This window comes from Polypterus senegalus, chromosome 1, assembly GCF_016835505.1.
Source record: "Polypterus senegalus isolate Bchr_013 chromosome 1, ASM1683550v1, whole genome shotgun sequence".
NCBI lineage: Eukaryota > Metazoa > Chordata > Cladistia > Polypteriformes > Polypteridae > Polypterus > Polypterus senegalus.
The window spans coordinates 168250510-168265559 of NC_053154.1; the positions used below are offsets into that span (position 1 = coordinate 168250510).

Here is a 15050-nt window from a genome sequence, read left to right on the forward strand (position 1 = left end):
TTAATTAGAGAATGGGGCATTCAGTCAAGTTATGAATTATGTAATTTGTTCATTCATGTACTGTATGCACAATGGTCAAAAAATTAAGGGAACACTTAAGTCACACAGATCTCGATGAACGAAATATTCAAATGGAAATGTAATACCATATAATTCATTAAGAACAAAATGCTGTAATATCAGTCAATGGAAAACAAAATTACCAACCCATTGAAGACAGGATTTAACATGACACCCAAAATCAAACTTAAAAATTGAAATCACAGGCTGATCAAACTTGTCTGTTTGTGACAGTTTGGTCAGAAACATGCACATCAGTAGCCAGCTGGAGGTCATTTTGTAGAGCTCTGGCAGAGCTCCGCCTGTTGTTCCTCCTCACACAAAGGAGCAGATACTGGTCCTACTGCTGGATCAATGTCCTTCTACGACCTTGTCCAGCTTTCCTCTTGTAATGGCCTGTCTCCTGGTATCTCCTCCATGCTCTTGAGATTGTGCTGGGAGACACAGCAAACCTTCTTGCAATTGAATTTATGGATGTGGCATCCTGGAGGAGCTGGACTACCTGTGCAACCAGAATCGGTTAACCCTAAATGTAACCTTAACCCTCATGCTATCAGTAGCTTTTTATAGCTTTTTTTTAGGTGCCCAAACCTCCTTTATACTCATTTGTAAAGTGAGTATAAAGGAGGTGTCTGGTGACAAGTGAATTTATATTCCCTTTTTAGCTTTATTCATTAATTATTTTTGTGCTTAATCAAATGTATTCTTGAATCACCACTTGACCACTGAGGTAAGTGTAAAATGTATTAATTTCTGATTGTATTTTATTTTTTTCTGTAATATTTAGGAAACTGAGAAAATTATTGCAGAGCTCAACGAAACCTGGGAGGAGAAACTACGGAGAACAGAGGCAATTAGAATGGAGAGGTAACATTTTTTCTTTGCAAGAAGATTTTAACTAATTAGATGCTAAAGAAGGGATTTTCAAACTTTTTTCTTGGTTTACCAACCCCAGAAATTAAAATATTTCAAAATAAAATAATTTTTTGATCTTGTGTTGTTAAGTGAAACTTTTATTAGGTAAAATTAAATGTGATAGTTTTGCCCCACCACACCCCCTTAAAAAAATTGTATTGGGTGTTAGAAATTGTTTTTGCACTTGTTTGTGTCTTTTAATTTTTGCTTTGTACACCTAATGTATTTTAGCAACTTTAATGCATCAACAGTGTGTAGTTTGATATGGTATACAAATTAGAAAGCCTAAAATAACCATACTTTTAATATACCAAAACATTAAGTTCAGAACTTGACTTTACCCCCAGTGTAACAGAAAATGGGGGACAAAATCACCCCTATGGGATGTAAACAAACATATCATCATGAACTACTCAATTTAAATTGCATGTGCACATACAAAATGTATTCACTTACAGTTTTTGCCTATTAACTGAAAAATAAAAACTTCTAATAAACTAAAAAGAATCAAACATCATTATGTCATTGGTATGTGAATAGTAAAATAGTTTGATCTTATTTTGAATAAGTATCTAAATGAAGGCAAAGCATTTTTTTTATAGTTTATATATGGAGGTGTAATTGTATAGGGTGCATAATTTACAACACATTTTTTTTGCATTTTGTTAGAAACAGCTTCCAAAACACTTTATAACAGAATATGGCAGGGAACACCTAAAAAGGTTATAATGAGTCTACTAATAACATTTATAGTTTTACTGTTTATGAATAGTAAATAAAAAATCATGATTCCTTTTTTATTTTACTACCCAGCAAGAAACAACTACATCATCAACATGTATAATTCCCCTTATAAAGGGATAATTTTAGGTAGTGTTAAAAGTAGAAACATGAGAAGAGGAAAAGACCTGAAATTTTATTATTAAAATTTCAAAAAACAATTTTCCAATGTAACTGTTTTTAAAGGAACTAGGAACTTTGTAAAACAACTTAAGTTAGAGCTGTGGCAACTCTACAAACAGCACTGGACATAAGAAGTAAAGTAGTGAAGTAAACCTGACAGGACGGCAGTTCATGGCAGTTTTACATGTTCACAGAGAAGCAAACTGGAATCACCATATAACCCAACAAGCATGCTTTCCTTGGTTTGCCACAATGCAAAACATTATTATTATTAATTACTTGGGTTAAACTTCAATGATTAATGTATTTAATTTTTCTGTAACATGTGTGACTTGTTATAATTTTAGAAGGAACTCATGTTGAGCAATTATTTTTAGCTTAATGATTACACATTCAAATTGGTGCATTTGAATACGTATGTTTCTAGATTTTTATTTTGCTCACCAAATAGAGTTTTAGTCATTACATTCTATTTTAAGTAGTAATTTCTGAAAAATGATTGTGGTTGAGAGATACTAACTTTAAAATGGCCAATCAAAAAGTAAAGGGACTTAAACAAAACTCTTATTACTATGCATGTGTAGTACACAAACTTACTACTTTACTTTTTAAAACTATTCCCCCTGAGTTCAGAAACAATTGTTTTGGTAGTTTATTAACAGATTTTCAAAGCACCAATAAGTTTTCCATTTGAAAAAAATCCAACTCTTAAGAACTTCTATTGATTTTTTTTCTGCATACTATCATAGTTGTAATCTGAGTTTAGAAAAATACTTTTGTTTCCAAAATAGAAAAAACAGGGCAACTTTTCATATCTCAAATCATTAAAAGTGAAACAATAATTAATGATTTCACTATGATACACCAAATCAGAGATATGTCTATAAATAAGACATTTACATTTTTGTAATCTTTTTATTTAATGTTGTATCAAATGTTTTACATTACAATACCATATTTGAACAGTGTCTGTATTTTTTTCTCAAAGAGAGGCTCTTCTGGCTGAAATGGGTGTGGCAATGCGAGAGGATGGTGGTACAGTTGGAGTGTTTTCACCAAAGAAGGTAGGAAACATTTACTGTAGTTTATTCAACACATAAAACAATGACTTGAAAATTATTTTAGTCACAGAAACATAAATGGGTAACAGGCAATACCAACATAAAATTTATCTTAAAAATCTTCTCATTTACACAAGGCTAGAAACAAACAGTTGAAGGAATATAGTAGTCATTTTTGAAATAGCAAATTATATTTTGCTGTTGCTAATGGTTGCATTTATCATTATATTAATAATTATTATTTTAGTGTAATTAAAATTATCTATTTATATGATGTAAATTAAAATTCAGGACTATAATAGATAGAATATAATAGATTAAAACCAAATAACTGCTATTTAAATATGCCTGTAAATGCCATATAACTTCACTCAGAAATTAATTTCACTGTTTTGTTTTAAAGTGTGTACTACAAATTAAATCAATAGTAAGATTACAGAATGGAATAATAATACATTGTTACAAAGAAGTAAATTTACTTATATAATATCTGGAATGATTGTTAAAATAACTTTGAAAAGTTTATGTATTTGTTCCAAAAAGAAAAGGTACTTTTATTCAAATGTAAACTGGATGTTTTGATAGAAAGTAATATATATAAGAGCTTATTTCTTTTTGTATAGGGAAGTTTGTTCTTTGGAGTAATGTGATTATACAGTGTTTTGCTAAACTCTGCTAAATTATTTAATGTTGAAAATTCTGAAAAGGACATGTAATGTAATGTCAAAAGTTATATTTTTCAAGGGAGATTTAGCCCTCTGAAAATGTGTTGCTTCATCTATTTCTAAAAACATTTTTGATTTTAGATCAATTTAAATTCTGTTTGTTTATTTTTAAGCCGGCTCCTAGAAAGCCTCAACCAGTTTTTATTGATACTGTGGGGTTGTTTTCCCCAAATGAGGTTTGTTTGACTTCTTTTTTAACTTCTGCAATTATTCTTGGAGTGACTCTCCTCATCTTCCTTCTGTTTTTCTCTACTACAACATACGTAGAACTCTTTTTTATATGAAAGAAAGTGTATGGATTACTAAAAGAGCATCAGAACATTCATAAGGTCTTAATGAACAACTGGACATGAATTTAGAAAAGGCTACTTTCTTTTCCATCTCTGTGTTTTCAAAGAAGTTTCCAAATATTTAAATATGTATGCTGCACATGATGCTGTTATTTATGAGGCACCAAACAAGTGTCACATGTTAAATTTTGGGCTCATCAACTTAAACCAACCACATTTGTATTTGACTAGCAACAAAAACCAAGCATTAAACAATTCAGATTAAAGGCTAATCCCAGACTATATAACTGTTTTCTGATACAGCATATAGTAATCTTTTCCAACTTTTATCTTGAAGATTTCCATTTCAGAACTCTGTCTGTGAGTAGCAGAGAATTCTGAAAGGAACAGGCAATCAGTTTGTTCTTTTTCTATCTGAAGCTTGACTTGGAATTGTATTACCTTTCCTTTCTAGCCTGAGTGCAATAAGGGCAAACAGGATGCTGGAATCTTTATCATATTATGTAAAGACTTATAATTTGGAATTAAAATACTGTTTATGGGATTTATCTCAAATAGGCAGGCATGAGTTGTTAAAAATATAAAAAATAATTGGGTTCAATAAAATAAAAAAAATATATAATTAAACGCATTATCATTACTATTTTTAGTTTCTGCTACCAATATTTACTTTTCACAAACTACATTATAACAGTTTTAAAATGAATTAAAGTCTAAACAGTATACAAATTAAAGTCTATAATTGGAAATAGATTGTTGCTGTGCCCTGATTGTGATTTGTTTCTGAGCCTTGTCTGGTAGCAGCTCAAATGCTCCCCACACTACTTCAAGTTTGTACTGCTCCAGTTGGTGATTTTACAACATAGGGCAATCTTGTGCAGTCTTCTCATATTTTGAATGGTCATATCTGTGGTCATTATTTTTTTATTGTCTGCATTCTAAAAGCCACACTACACCTCTTAGCTGATCAAATAAAACCTCTTCATTGTGAGGTCACTCATTCTATTAGGTACAAGTTTATATTTTGCTACGTTAGAAGAGAACAGCAAAGAACAAGGTTATAACTAAGACCAGAAGTTGAGAGAGAGAGAGAGAGAGGGAGGGAGAAAGAGAAAGAGAAGCAATAAATCAGACAGGATCAAAAGCCAAAGAGTGATGAACCAAAATTATCTTGATATACAAAGTGAAAATTACATCAAGAAAAAACATGGACGATGATGTTCAGGTGCAAAATTGGATTCTACATTTGCAAAAACACCCAATATTTCCAAATCATAACACCAATGCAGCATCTTAACAACACAAAATGGCAGTACCCAGAGAAAGAAGGAAAACAAGTTATCAGAGCAATGTAATCACAAAAATAATAAAAAATTATAAACAAAACAAATAAAATATTTAAAAAGCAGAAACTAAGAATTAGCACATGGATTCTTACACTTATAATATAGCAAAGAAGAATTTATTAAGAGCAGTCACTCATTTTATAATCACTTAATTTATTTATTTTAACATATACAACATTAAATACCCAGAAGTATTATAACCTGAATCTTTTCATAGAATTCAGTTGGACTATTATTTGCCACGCTGTCTACTTTTGGGTATTAGTCCAAAAGTTACAGCTTGCATAAAATTGTACTCAAATCCTAAACTTATATTTTGTAGAAATAGCACAAACTCAGGTGTTGGTGCTTTAAATCATTATAACAAAGATTCACAGTACCATATGGACAATTTCTAAATCATATATACCATATGTGTAAAAGACAGCTATCTTAGCATAAAACAATATTGGCAAGAAATCTTATACTCGCAGAGAACAAAATCCACAATTTGAGGTGGACTTTTTTCCATAAAAGAAGCTTGTTTTTTAAAGTATAAAGTAAAGTATTTAACGTATATTTTATCATTTGAGGAGTAGTGAAAAACTAATAGCTACCACTCTGTTCAAACACAATGCCCCAGCTCTGTGTGTCTCAGCTGTTCCAAAGTAGCTATCATAATTTAGTGCAATCAAGACAATGCCTGATAGAATAATAACCCAAAGCATAAGTGGCATCTTTGAAACTATGTTGGAAAACCAACCAGCTGCATCAGTAAAATAAAATTTTATGAGCAATTATTGAGTAACTAGTGAATATGTAACCAAGATTTTCTTTGTTGAAAGATCATCGTGTAAAAGTTTCACTATGAAACAACGTGTGTTTATAGCAGTGTTGTAGGGCTAAGAGCACAAGGTTCAGTCACAGGTGGTGAACAAGTTGCAGAGATTCCTAATCATCAAACAATCACAGTGATCATTGGTGTAATGATATTAATGCCAGAGATGTCAAGCACAAAAAGCAGCTGTTAAAGACGTGTAATAGTGCTGAATATGTGTATGTTTTGCAGCAAGCCAACATCCCTTACACTGCAAGCAACAGGAATGCTAAATACCAAAGCTGCACAGGAAGGCAAACAACATGAGTGTTGTAAATTGTTTTGAACTCACTCACCGGTGTCTCATTTTCTCATATTGCCTGTTTATCATCCTGCTGTTCTAGTTAGGTTCCTTGAAAAAAGTCTGTTTAATACCAGTCATGTGACAGAGTTGGTGAGAAAATAAGGCCACTTTTACAGGTTCTCTTACATTGCGTTTCCAGTTTATATGAAAAGTTACTGTTCTGAAGAATATGCTTTGGAAGTGCACACTGTAGGGTTGATGCAACAGTTAGAGCTAAGCTTTCATCCTAATTGGAGAACAAGGTCTGGTGGATACTGAGAACAAGTTTGATGTTGGGTTTAAAACAGTACAGTCTAGTTGGTTTAAAGTTAAAAAAGTGACAGGTTACCTTTCTGTTGGATACGTCAGAAGACAGTCCTAAGTTAAAAGGTGATGTTATTATACAGGAAATATAACAAAAGAAAAGTAACATGGAAAAAAAACATCAATTCAAAAGTTAAAGGGAAGAATGTGTCAGTTTGAAAAAGATCACCTGTTTGCCATGCATGTCTGACCTTTGATGTCACTGCCATGAAGTGTTGGCCTGATTTTTAAACTTCTATTTCCCTTCACAAGTGCTTAACTACTTTTGGCCTTCTTGCTTTTAAAACTAAAGCAAAAGAGGTTTACTGTGATATTTTTCATAAATTAGTGAGATTTTAACCTGTATATTTTTGCTCCATTCAGTCTTTAGCCATTATACTGATTAACATCTTTCGTCTATAGACTCCACACCTGGTGAACCTTAATGAAGATCCACTGATGTCAGAGTGCCTCTTGTACTATATTAAAGATGGCATAACAAGGTAATGTGTACTGCTAAACTAGAATAACCCTAAAGTAGATTTCTTTCAGCTTTCTAAGTACACTGTATACTTTAAATTACCACACTATCCCTATTGGGAACAAAATTTTATGTAAAAACACCCACAACTATTCTCTTAAATTATCATTGCTTTTATTAAAAAAGAAAAGAAAAACTTTTTTGTGGTGTGTTTCATAGATTTTTCAGATAAATACATTTATATGTTTGTTAAAATGCAAGCTATATTCATATGCAAGTATATAACTATTAACAGAGCACATCAAATGCATTGGCATTGGTGAGTTCTTGTGATTATTATTACTATTGTGTTTTGTGGATTATTTGGATTTTTTGACTTTTCTCTGGACTTGGTTTTGGAAGTTGTTTGCCAGTACAACTGCCTGTTCTTAGAAGGGCGACTCTTCGCCTTTTGTGCTCTTCAGAGTACAAAAAAGTTTTTTTGTATTAATAAATCTTTTTGTTTTAAAATGATTCATCATTTGCCTTTAATGTTTTTACAAGCTGAAGGTTGATGGATTCTTGTGATGGATCCTTTATGACATCTCCATCTTGAGCAAATGGTGGTACAAGAATATTTACCACGGGGTACATCTCAGACCCTAAAACCCCTGAAAAGACTTTTTCTCCAATACAGTTAGCACAACTACACTTTTCTTCCCTTTCACTCTTCCCCAGGCAAGCATTGTCCTCATTCTTGCCTGGGTGAGGCAAGTGGCTTCTTTTATTGGACCCATGAAGCACTTCAGAGTAAGATGGTACCTCGCTAAGATAGAGGGGACTCCTATGAGGAACTCTTTTTGGCAGCATCCAAGGAACCCATTGAGAATAAAACTTCTAGAAAACCTTGTGGGTGTGCAAATAGGAGTCTTAGCAGTGAGATGCCGCCACCTTGTATTTTGTGTGTGTGCACGAGGTCCCAGTAAGCAATGTCCCGTCATCCTTCCAATACAGTGTCATCCCAACTGGGTCAAGTAACACCCACCATCCCATCCTGGATACCCATCCATCCATAGAATTTAGCCATAGTGAGAGCCCCTAGGCCAGGTAAAAGTCCATTCCTCCCAACCAGCAATCCAAATCTTCTGTTACAATGTGTGTATATATATATATATAGAATTGTTTTTTAACGAAACCTTGTTCCTGTTCCTGATACATCTTAAAAAGCTTACATATCTACCTGCTATCGCTGTCTGTCTGAGGCTTGTTTGGACTTTTTTTTTCCCTTAAGAAAAGAGCATGACCATGGAGCTGTACAGATTTTATTAATTTTGTGAAGCCTTTAATTGTCCTGAGACAATAAGTACTGTAAATTCTTCTATGGGCAATGTGCATCAAATTAGTAATGAACAACACTCTAGTAGTACAAGTATATAGCATGGAAATAGATAGGGTTTAAATAATAGAAATAAAAGGGTTTTAGATTTGATTGATATGTTTCCTAATGTGTGTCCAAGTAAATGTGTCAGTCTGTGCTTAAAGGCAAAATAATATACCTACTTTTCTTCCACAAGGGTTGGTCGTGAGGATGCTACTCGGCGACAAGATATTGTATTAAGTGGACATTTCATCAGAGATGAGCACTGTACCTTCACCAGTACATCGAATTCACTTGGAGAGGGTGAGAATAGAATAAATACAAGGGTTGTTCAGATTTTGTGCATTGCGAAATTTTTAATAGTGTGAAGCATTAGTAACTTTATGCATCTTTTATTAGTAACATGTAACAGTTGCAAATTTAATTTTATTATTTAAAAAGGTGTATTTTCATGAAGCATCTTTATAATTTAACCTAGGTGTATTGAAGAATTAAAAAAACAAGTTGCTTCACTTTTTACTGAGCTGTGTATTCCATTAATTTTTAGAATTTTGTTCTAAGAATAAGGAAATATTCCAAAGCAGACAATTGTCTGGTGGCTTCTTTCACTGTATGTAACATGCTTTCTTTAAGGAAGAATAATCAGCATATGAAATATGATTATTTAATCATCCAACATATACACTAGAATCCACACTGCTGATGTCTACATTATAATTTGTTCAGTTTCTGGTACAACAGTAGAGATGAGTAATGAAGATGAAGATGTGCAAATTCAAAATTACTTTCTTACATATAATTATTAGTATTCAACAGCATATGTGATAATAATAATAATACCTATCATTATATTTTTGTTCTGTATTATTTTGTGTTGTATTTAGACTATACAGATTTGACAAGCAGGTATAATGTGTTGGACCTATAATTCAAAGTTTTATATGAATACACTGAATTCAATAGAATTTCTGTATGCTGTTAATTTTTTCCAGTGGCTGTTGTTCTGGAGCCTTGTGATGGTGCTGAGACATATGTTAATGGGAAAACAGTGACAGAGCCTACAATTCTTCGATCAGGTGGGCTAGACTTTTTTAGCACTATACTATTTAATCAACAGTTTACATTAATTCATATATTGTTTTGATATATGTACTTTAGAAAGCAGAAAACTATAAGTTGCTTTTACATATTTTGATTACATAAGTGGTAGGTTAGGTACAGAAGAGTTCTTCTTACTCACGTTTTACATTTACTTATTAAATTTTAAAAAATTAACATGGAAAAGGCAACCATATACTAGAAGACACATTATATACAAATTACAGTGAATACTGTATTGTTTTAATTGCACCAGTGAGTTTGAAACAATCAAATTCTTCTGTCTTACTTTGTTGAAGTTGAAGTTTAATTGTATTGTCATGTGTACAGGAAACTGGGAAACTCTTATTTGGATTTATAACATGCAATACGTATTTGATCAAATATGAACCTTATCATGATAACTCTGTATTTTTCTGTATCCTCAAGTACACATAGTCATAGATTCTTGTCTAACTCAGCATGCTTTCAAGCAATGGAATTACTATATCAAGCCTAAGAAATGTATTCCATCACTTCATAGTGATACAATCCTTCACTGGGGTATACTGAGAAAAAGCACATCAAGCCCAGGATTCCAAATAAACTGTCTTAATAGCAGAATGCCACAAGAGAGTACAGTGCACAACCAAGTGATAGAGAGGGATTGAGCTATGTAAGGAAGATCTACTGTGCATTATTGGTGTGGATAGGTATGTGTCAACATGGGGCATTAGTCTTATTAGTGCAAGATACCTTAAAGTAGACTGCAGAAGAGTATGGTGTCCAAGTTCTGGTCCCTAGTTTGATCAGTGATAGCAAGGAATCCAGGGAAAATTTCAGTTGGACCTTGTTGCTCACTAGCAAGTGTTCGCAGCCCAGAACTGCCATTGGATGCCTATGAGTTTGATAAAATGTCAGGATTCAGCATTGAAAGGACACAAGGATCTACTGGAGGATGTTTTCACCTGGAGACTCTGGTGTTTGGGTTGAGCTGAATCTAGACATAATCCTCACAAAGAAACCGAGGTAGACTTTGAGTTGGACTCTACATGCAATAATTTGCTTAGTCTAGAGTCATGGGGTGAGCTGGTAAACACTAAGTGACTTAAAGTTTGGTGTCCATGAAAATTGGAAGTGAAATAAGAAGAGAAACAGGAGTAGTACTTAGTGAGTAGTTTCTAGTGAAAAATGCATGACCCTGGAGAAGATAGAAGAAAAAATATTTGTTAGGTATGGTGGAACTGCAAGGTTCTTTTTTTATTTATTTTTGAGTTTGCTTTTTTTGCTTAATAAAGAAATTATTTGTAGATGCTTGGAGAAATTGTATCCTTTTTCATTTATATGTGATGTTGTATTACACACCATGAATTTAATTTATGTCCCATATGACAATAAAAATTGGAAATAAGAATTTACAGTATGAGGAGTCTGTCTCTTTACACTAGGTACAAAAGGTGTGGACTAAGCCCCGGACACAGACAGGAAGACATCGTATTAAGCACCACCACACATTTATTTACAGTTAATATTTACAAGTATAAAGTGCCACACAACCCACTTTACCCCAAAGTCCAGGACTCTCACATTCTGCCTCACTCTTCAGACTGCCTCCACACCTCTTCTTCAGGCTGTTGTCCTTCTCCTCACCCGATTCCAGCCTTGTATGAAGGGAGGCAGTCCCTTTTATAACCACCCGGATGTGCTCCAGGTGTCTTCCAGTAACCTTCCGCCGACACGCCCCTGTGTGGCGGAAGCGCCGGCTGCGTACCCGGAAGCACTCCGGGTGTCCCCAATCCTCTTCCCCCCAGCACTCCGGGTGTGGCGGAAGTGCTGAGGTCCAGGACTCTAGGCATTGGGGGGACCCCTGGCGGCGACCATGGGCCTCTACAGGGTTGAGCTTCCAAGCTTTCTACCCGTGGTTCCCAAAGCAACCAGGGTGGTCACCCCCTTGTGGTCTGGAGGAGGCACAAGCCCTCCTCCGGTCCTCCTGGGCGTCCTGGCTGGGTAGTAGGCCCAGGCATTCGCCACAAAGGATAGAGTATTTTTGTGAACAAGTTTTATTGAAGATTAACCAAAAAAAACGTGGGACTTACCGAAGTAAATATCCTCTTTAATAAAACCCCTGTGTTCGTCCAGGTGTCCGTGTGTGTGTGTCTTCTGGTGAAGTGCACATGCTTGGAGCCACATGGCGCATATTCAGTCTATTCCTGTGCATTCCCTGTGTGTGCAGAGAGAGAGAGACACACACAGGTGCGTGCGCGCGAGAGACAGACAGACAGACAGACACACAGGCCCGCCCGAGAGACAGACAGACAGACACGCACGCACGCACACACACACACACAGACATGCAAGCATACACACGCACGCACGCAGGCAGACAGGCCCGCGCGAGAGACAGACACGCATGGACACGCACACACGCGTACGCACGCAGGCAGGCGGGCCTGCGCAAGAGACAGTCACGCACGCACGCGTACACATGCAGGCCCGCGCGAGAGACACACTCACACACACACACAGGCAGGCCGGGGGACAGACACACACGCACGCACACAGGCCCGCAACAGAGACAGACACGCACGCCCGCACACACACACACGCAGGCAGGCAGGCGGGCCTGAGCGAGAGACAGTCACGCATGCACGCACGCACACTCAGACACACACACATGCACGTGCGAGAGACAAACACGCACGCAGGCCCGCGCAAGAGACACACACATACACACAGGCAGGCCCGCATGGGGGACAGACACGCACACACACACGCATGCATGCACGCAGACAGGCCCGCCACAGAGACAGACACGCACACACACACACGCAGGCCCGGGACAGAGTCAGACACACACACACACACACAGGCGCACGCTTGCATTGTTGCAATGTAACTTTTCTTGGTTGTTTATTAGATTACGGATTTTTCAAATGTTCATTTTTCCCTGTGCTTAAAACTCATTAAAAAAGGTGTTTTTAGCGAAGGCTATAAGCGCTTGTCGCAGTGTTAGTTTTCTCTCTGTTGTTCAAGGTTTTCTTAGTCGTATATTTGTGCTTAAAGTCTTAAAAATATATATATTTACATACAGTTCAAGGCTATAGCGCCGTTATTGTAACAGGCTTAATGTCTAGTTCAACAATAAAGCCTAAACTTTCAATAAGAGAACAGTTAAGAAAAAATGTAAACAAGAGCAGGACCCTCCACCAGCACCCATATCTTATCGTGAAAGAAGATAAAGAAGAAGAGTGGTTACAAGGGTCCCGGGCCACCCACCTGAACTCTTGCAGTACTGCACAGAAGGACAATATCCATCGCTGCTGTATAGAAATAGAGAGAGAGGTTCAACAGAAAATAAATTTGAAAACAAAAGTGTTATTAATAGTGAGAACAGCTAAGAAAAGATTTGAAATAGGTCAAAAACAGAAACCGAATGGACACTTTTAGGATGAACATAAAAATGCCTATGGAACAAGTTCTCTGATGAGGGATTTTTGTATGGAAACCCATGTTAAGATTTAAAAAGACAGGAGATATTAGAATTTGTTTGAATGACCACAGTGGGAGAAGAGTGCAGTGTCTTAATTATAAAAAGACAAATCTGTCTCCATATCTCACACAGAGGAGTTCAGACACATATAAATCATCAGAGGCATTTTTAGCATCAAGAGCAAGTAGAGCTGGTTCTGTTAATTTCAATTGTTTGACACATGGGGAAAATGTATATTAAATATTGTAATAACTGGAGACCAGAGGCGGAAAGGTTTGGGGCAGCCACCCGTTTAATGCGGTTTCCGGCTGCAATAGAATTTGAGGCATTTTCTGGTGGAACTGCCTGCCTATTTTATAGCTCAGAGGGCGGAAATGATTTTCTCTGTTGTTCAAGGTTTCTTAGTGTTATTCAATTTTTTACATTTAGTTTACTATTACGCTGTGCATTCAATGGTATGATTAACTATATTTGTGCTTAAAGTCTTAAAAAAATATATATATTTACATACAGTTCATACGGTCTGGAACGGATTAATTGTATTTACATACAATCCTATGGAGGATATTATTTCGGTTAAACCGAGGTTCCACTGTATTACTGTCCGGCTTGAGATGAGTCTTTATCATCTATAACGAGGCCACAAAATTACAGGCATTTTACGGAAATACAAACCAGTATTACTGAGAGAGAAAATTAAAGGCACCCAATACAGTGACACATATTACAGCCACATACAAGGTCCCTTGCCAGTTAATAATAGACTGTTCCTACTAATGTCTGGTGGGGGATTTCCCGGGTAAGACCTGCAGAGAACTCAGAAAGAGCTGCCAACCGAAGTGACCTCACCCTCAGAAAGAGCGTCAGCGTACCGCCCCTGGGCAGATGTATAAACAGTATTGTCTAAGCCCTTCAGCTGCTTCCCATGCACACGTGTGTGACAATATATATTTTTTATATATTAATAATATTTAAAATATTTTAAAAAGGTAACAGATTAAGCTACTGTATCTTGTGCATGTTGTATTTAGATTAACTGAAAATGTTAAAGGAAAGAAAAGTATAGAAGTCCATCTGTTTGATCATAGATTTTATAGGCCACACTTTTTGTTTTCTAGGTAATCGCATCATCTTGGGCAAGAGTCATGTGTTTCGATTCAATCACCCAGAACAAGCTCGACAGGAGAGGGAAAGAACTCCTTGTGCTGAAACTCCGGCAGAACCGGTAGACTGGGCCTTTGCACAGCGTGAACTGCTTGAAAAACAGGGCATTGACATGAAGCAGGAAATGGAGAAAAGGTAAGTAATAATATAAATGTTCATTAGATGAAAGGGCTCTTATAGTTAAAAGAGATATATGCTGAAGTGCTGTAAAGCACAAAAGCATAATTAGAATAATCACAAAATACAGTGAGCTATTCTTCTTTATTCTATACTATCAGGGGTATATCAGCTCTGCCCAGGGTGGGGGCACTTACTAAACTTCAGAATAAAATATAGCCTACATTTTTCCCCTTGTCACAAGAAATGACTGGAGACATCAAAAAGGTTTGGGGCTGCCGCCCGTATATTATTCCCTGGCTGTAAATTGGGTTTAAGCAAGTATAATGTGTACAGGTTTGAGTCTAAGACAGAGTTGATTCTCTGGCACAAATATGGTGACTTTAAAGGGGAGTTGAGGCAATGAAGTCATCATAGGGGCTGGAAATGGAGGTGACGTCATCGAACCCGGGAACCAGAAGTGATGTCATCTTTGGGGTCGGAACTGGAAATTGCATCATTGAGGCTGGAACCGGAATTGACGTCATCGAGGCCAGGCAGAATTTTCTGTAACTGGTCTGCAGAGAAGTGAGAGAAAGAGTTAGTGCACTCCACCATCCCCTGGGCTGGTGTGGAATTACTT

At 36.1% G+C, this 15050-nt stretch overlaps 1 protein-coding gene across 21 annotated transcripts in view; it reads left to right on the plus strand.

Annotated features, from left to right (window-relative positions):
- The window catches only part of kif1aa (kinesin family member 1Aa), a 247128-nt gene that overhangs the window by 100918 nt on the left and 131160 nt on the right, over window positions 1-15050 (plus strand). For all 21 annotated transcript variants that reach the window (XM_039762404.1, XM_039762412.1, XM_039762416.1 and 18 more), the window contains 6 exons: window positions 848-927; window positions 2867-2942; window positions 7166-7245; window positions 8777-8883; window positions 9573-9656; window positions 14266-14446. In XM_039762404.1, coding sequence (XP_039618338.1) covers window positions 848-927; window positions 2867-2942; window positions 7166-7245; window positions 8777-8883; window positions 9573-9656; window positions 14266-14446 — 608 coding nt within the window. The remainder of the gene's footprint in view (window positions 1-847; window positions 928-2866; window positions 2943-7165; window positions 7246-8776; window positions 8884-9572; window positions 9657-14265; window positions 14447-15050) is intronic.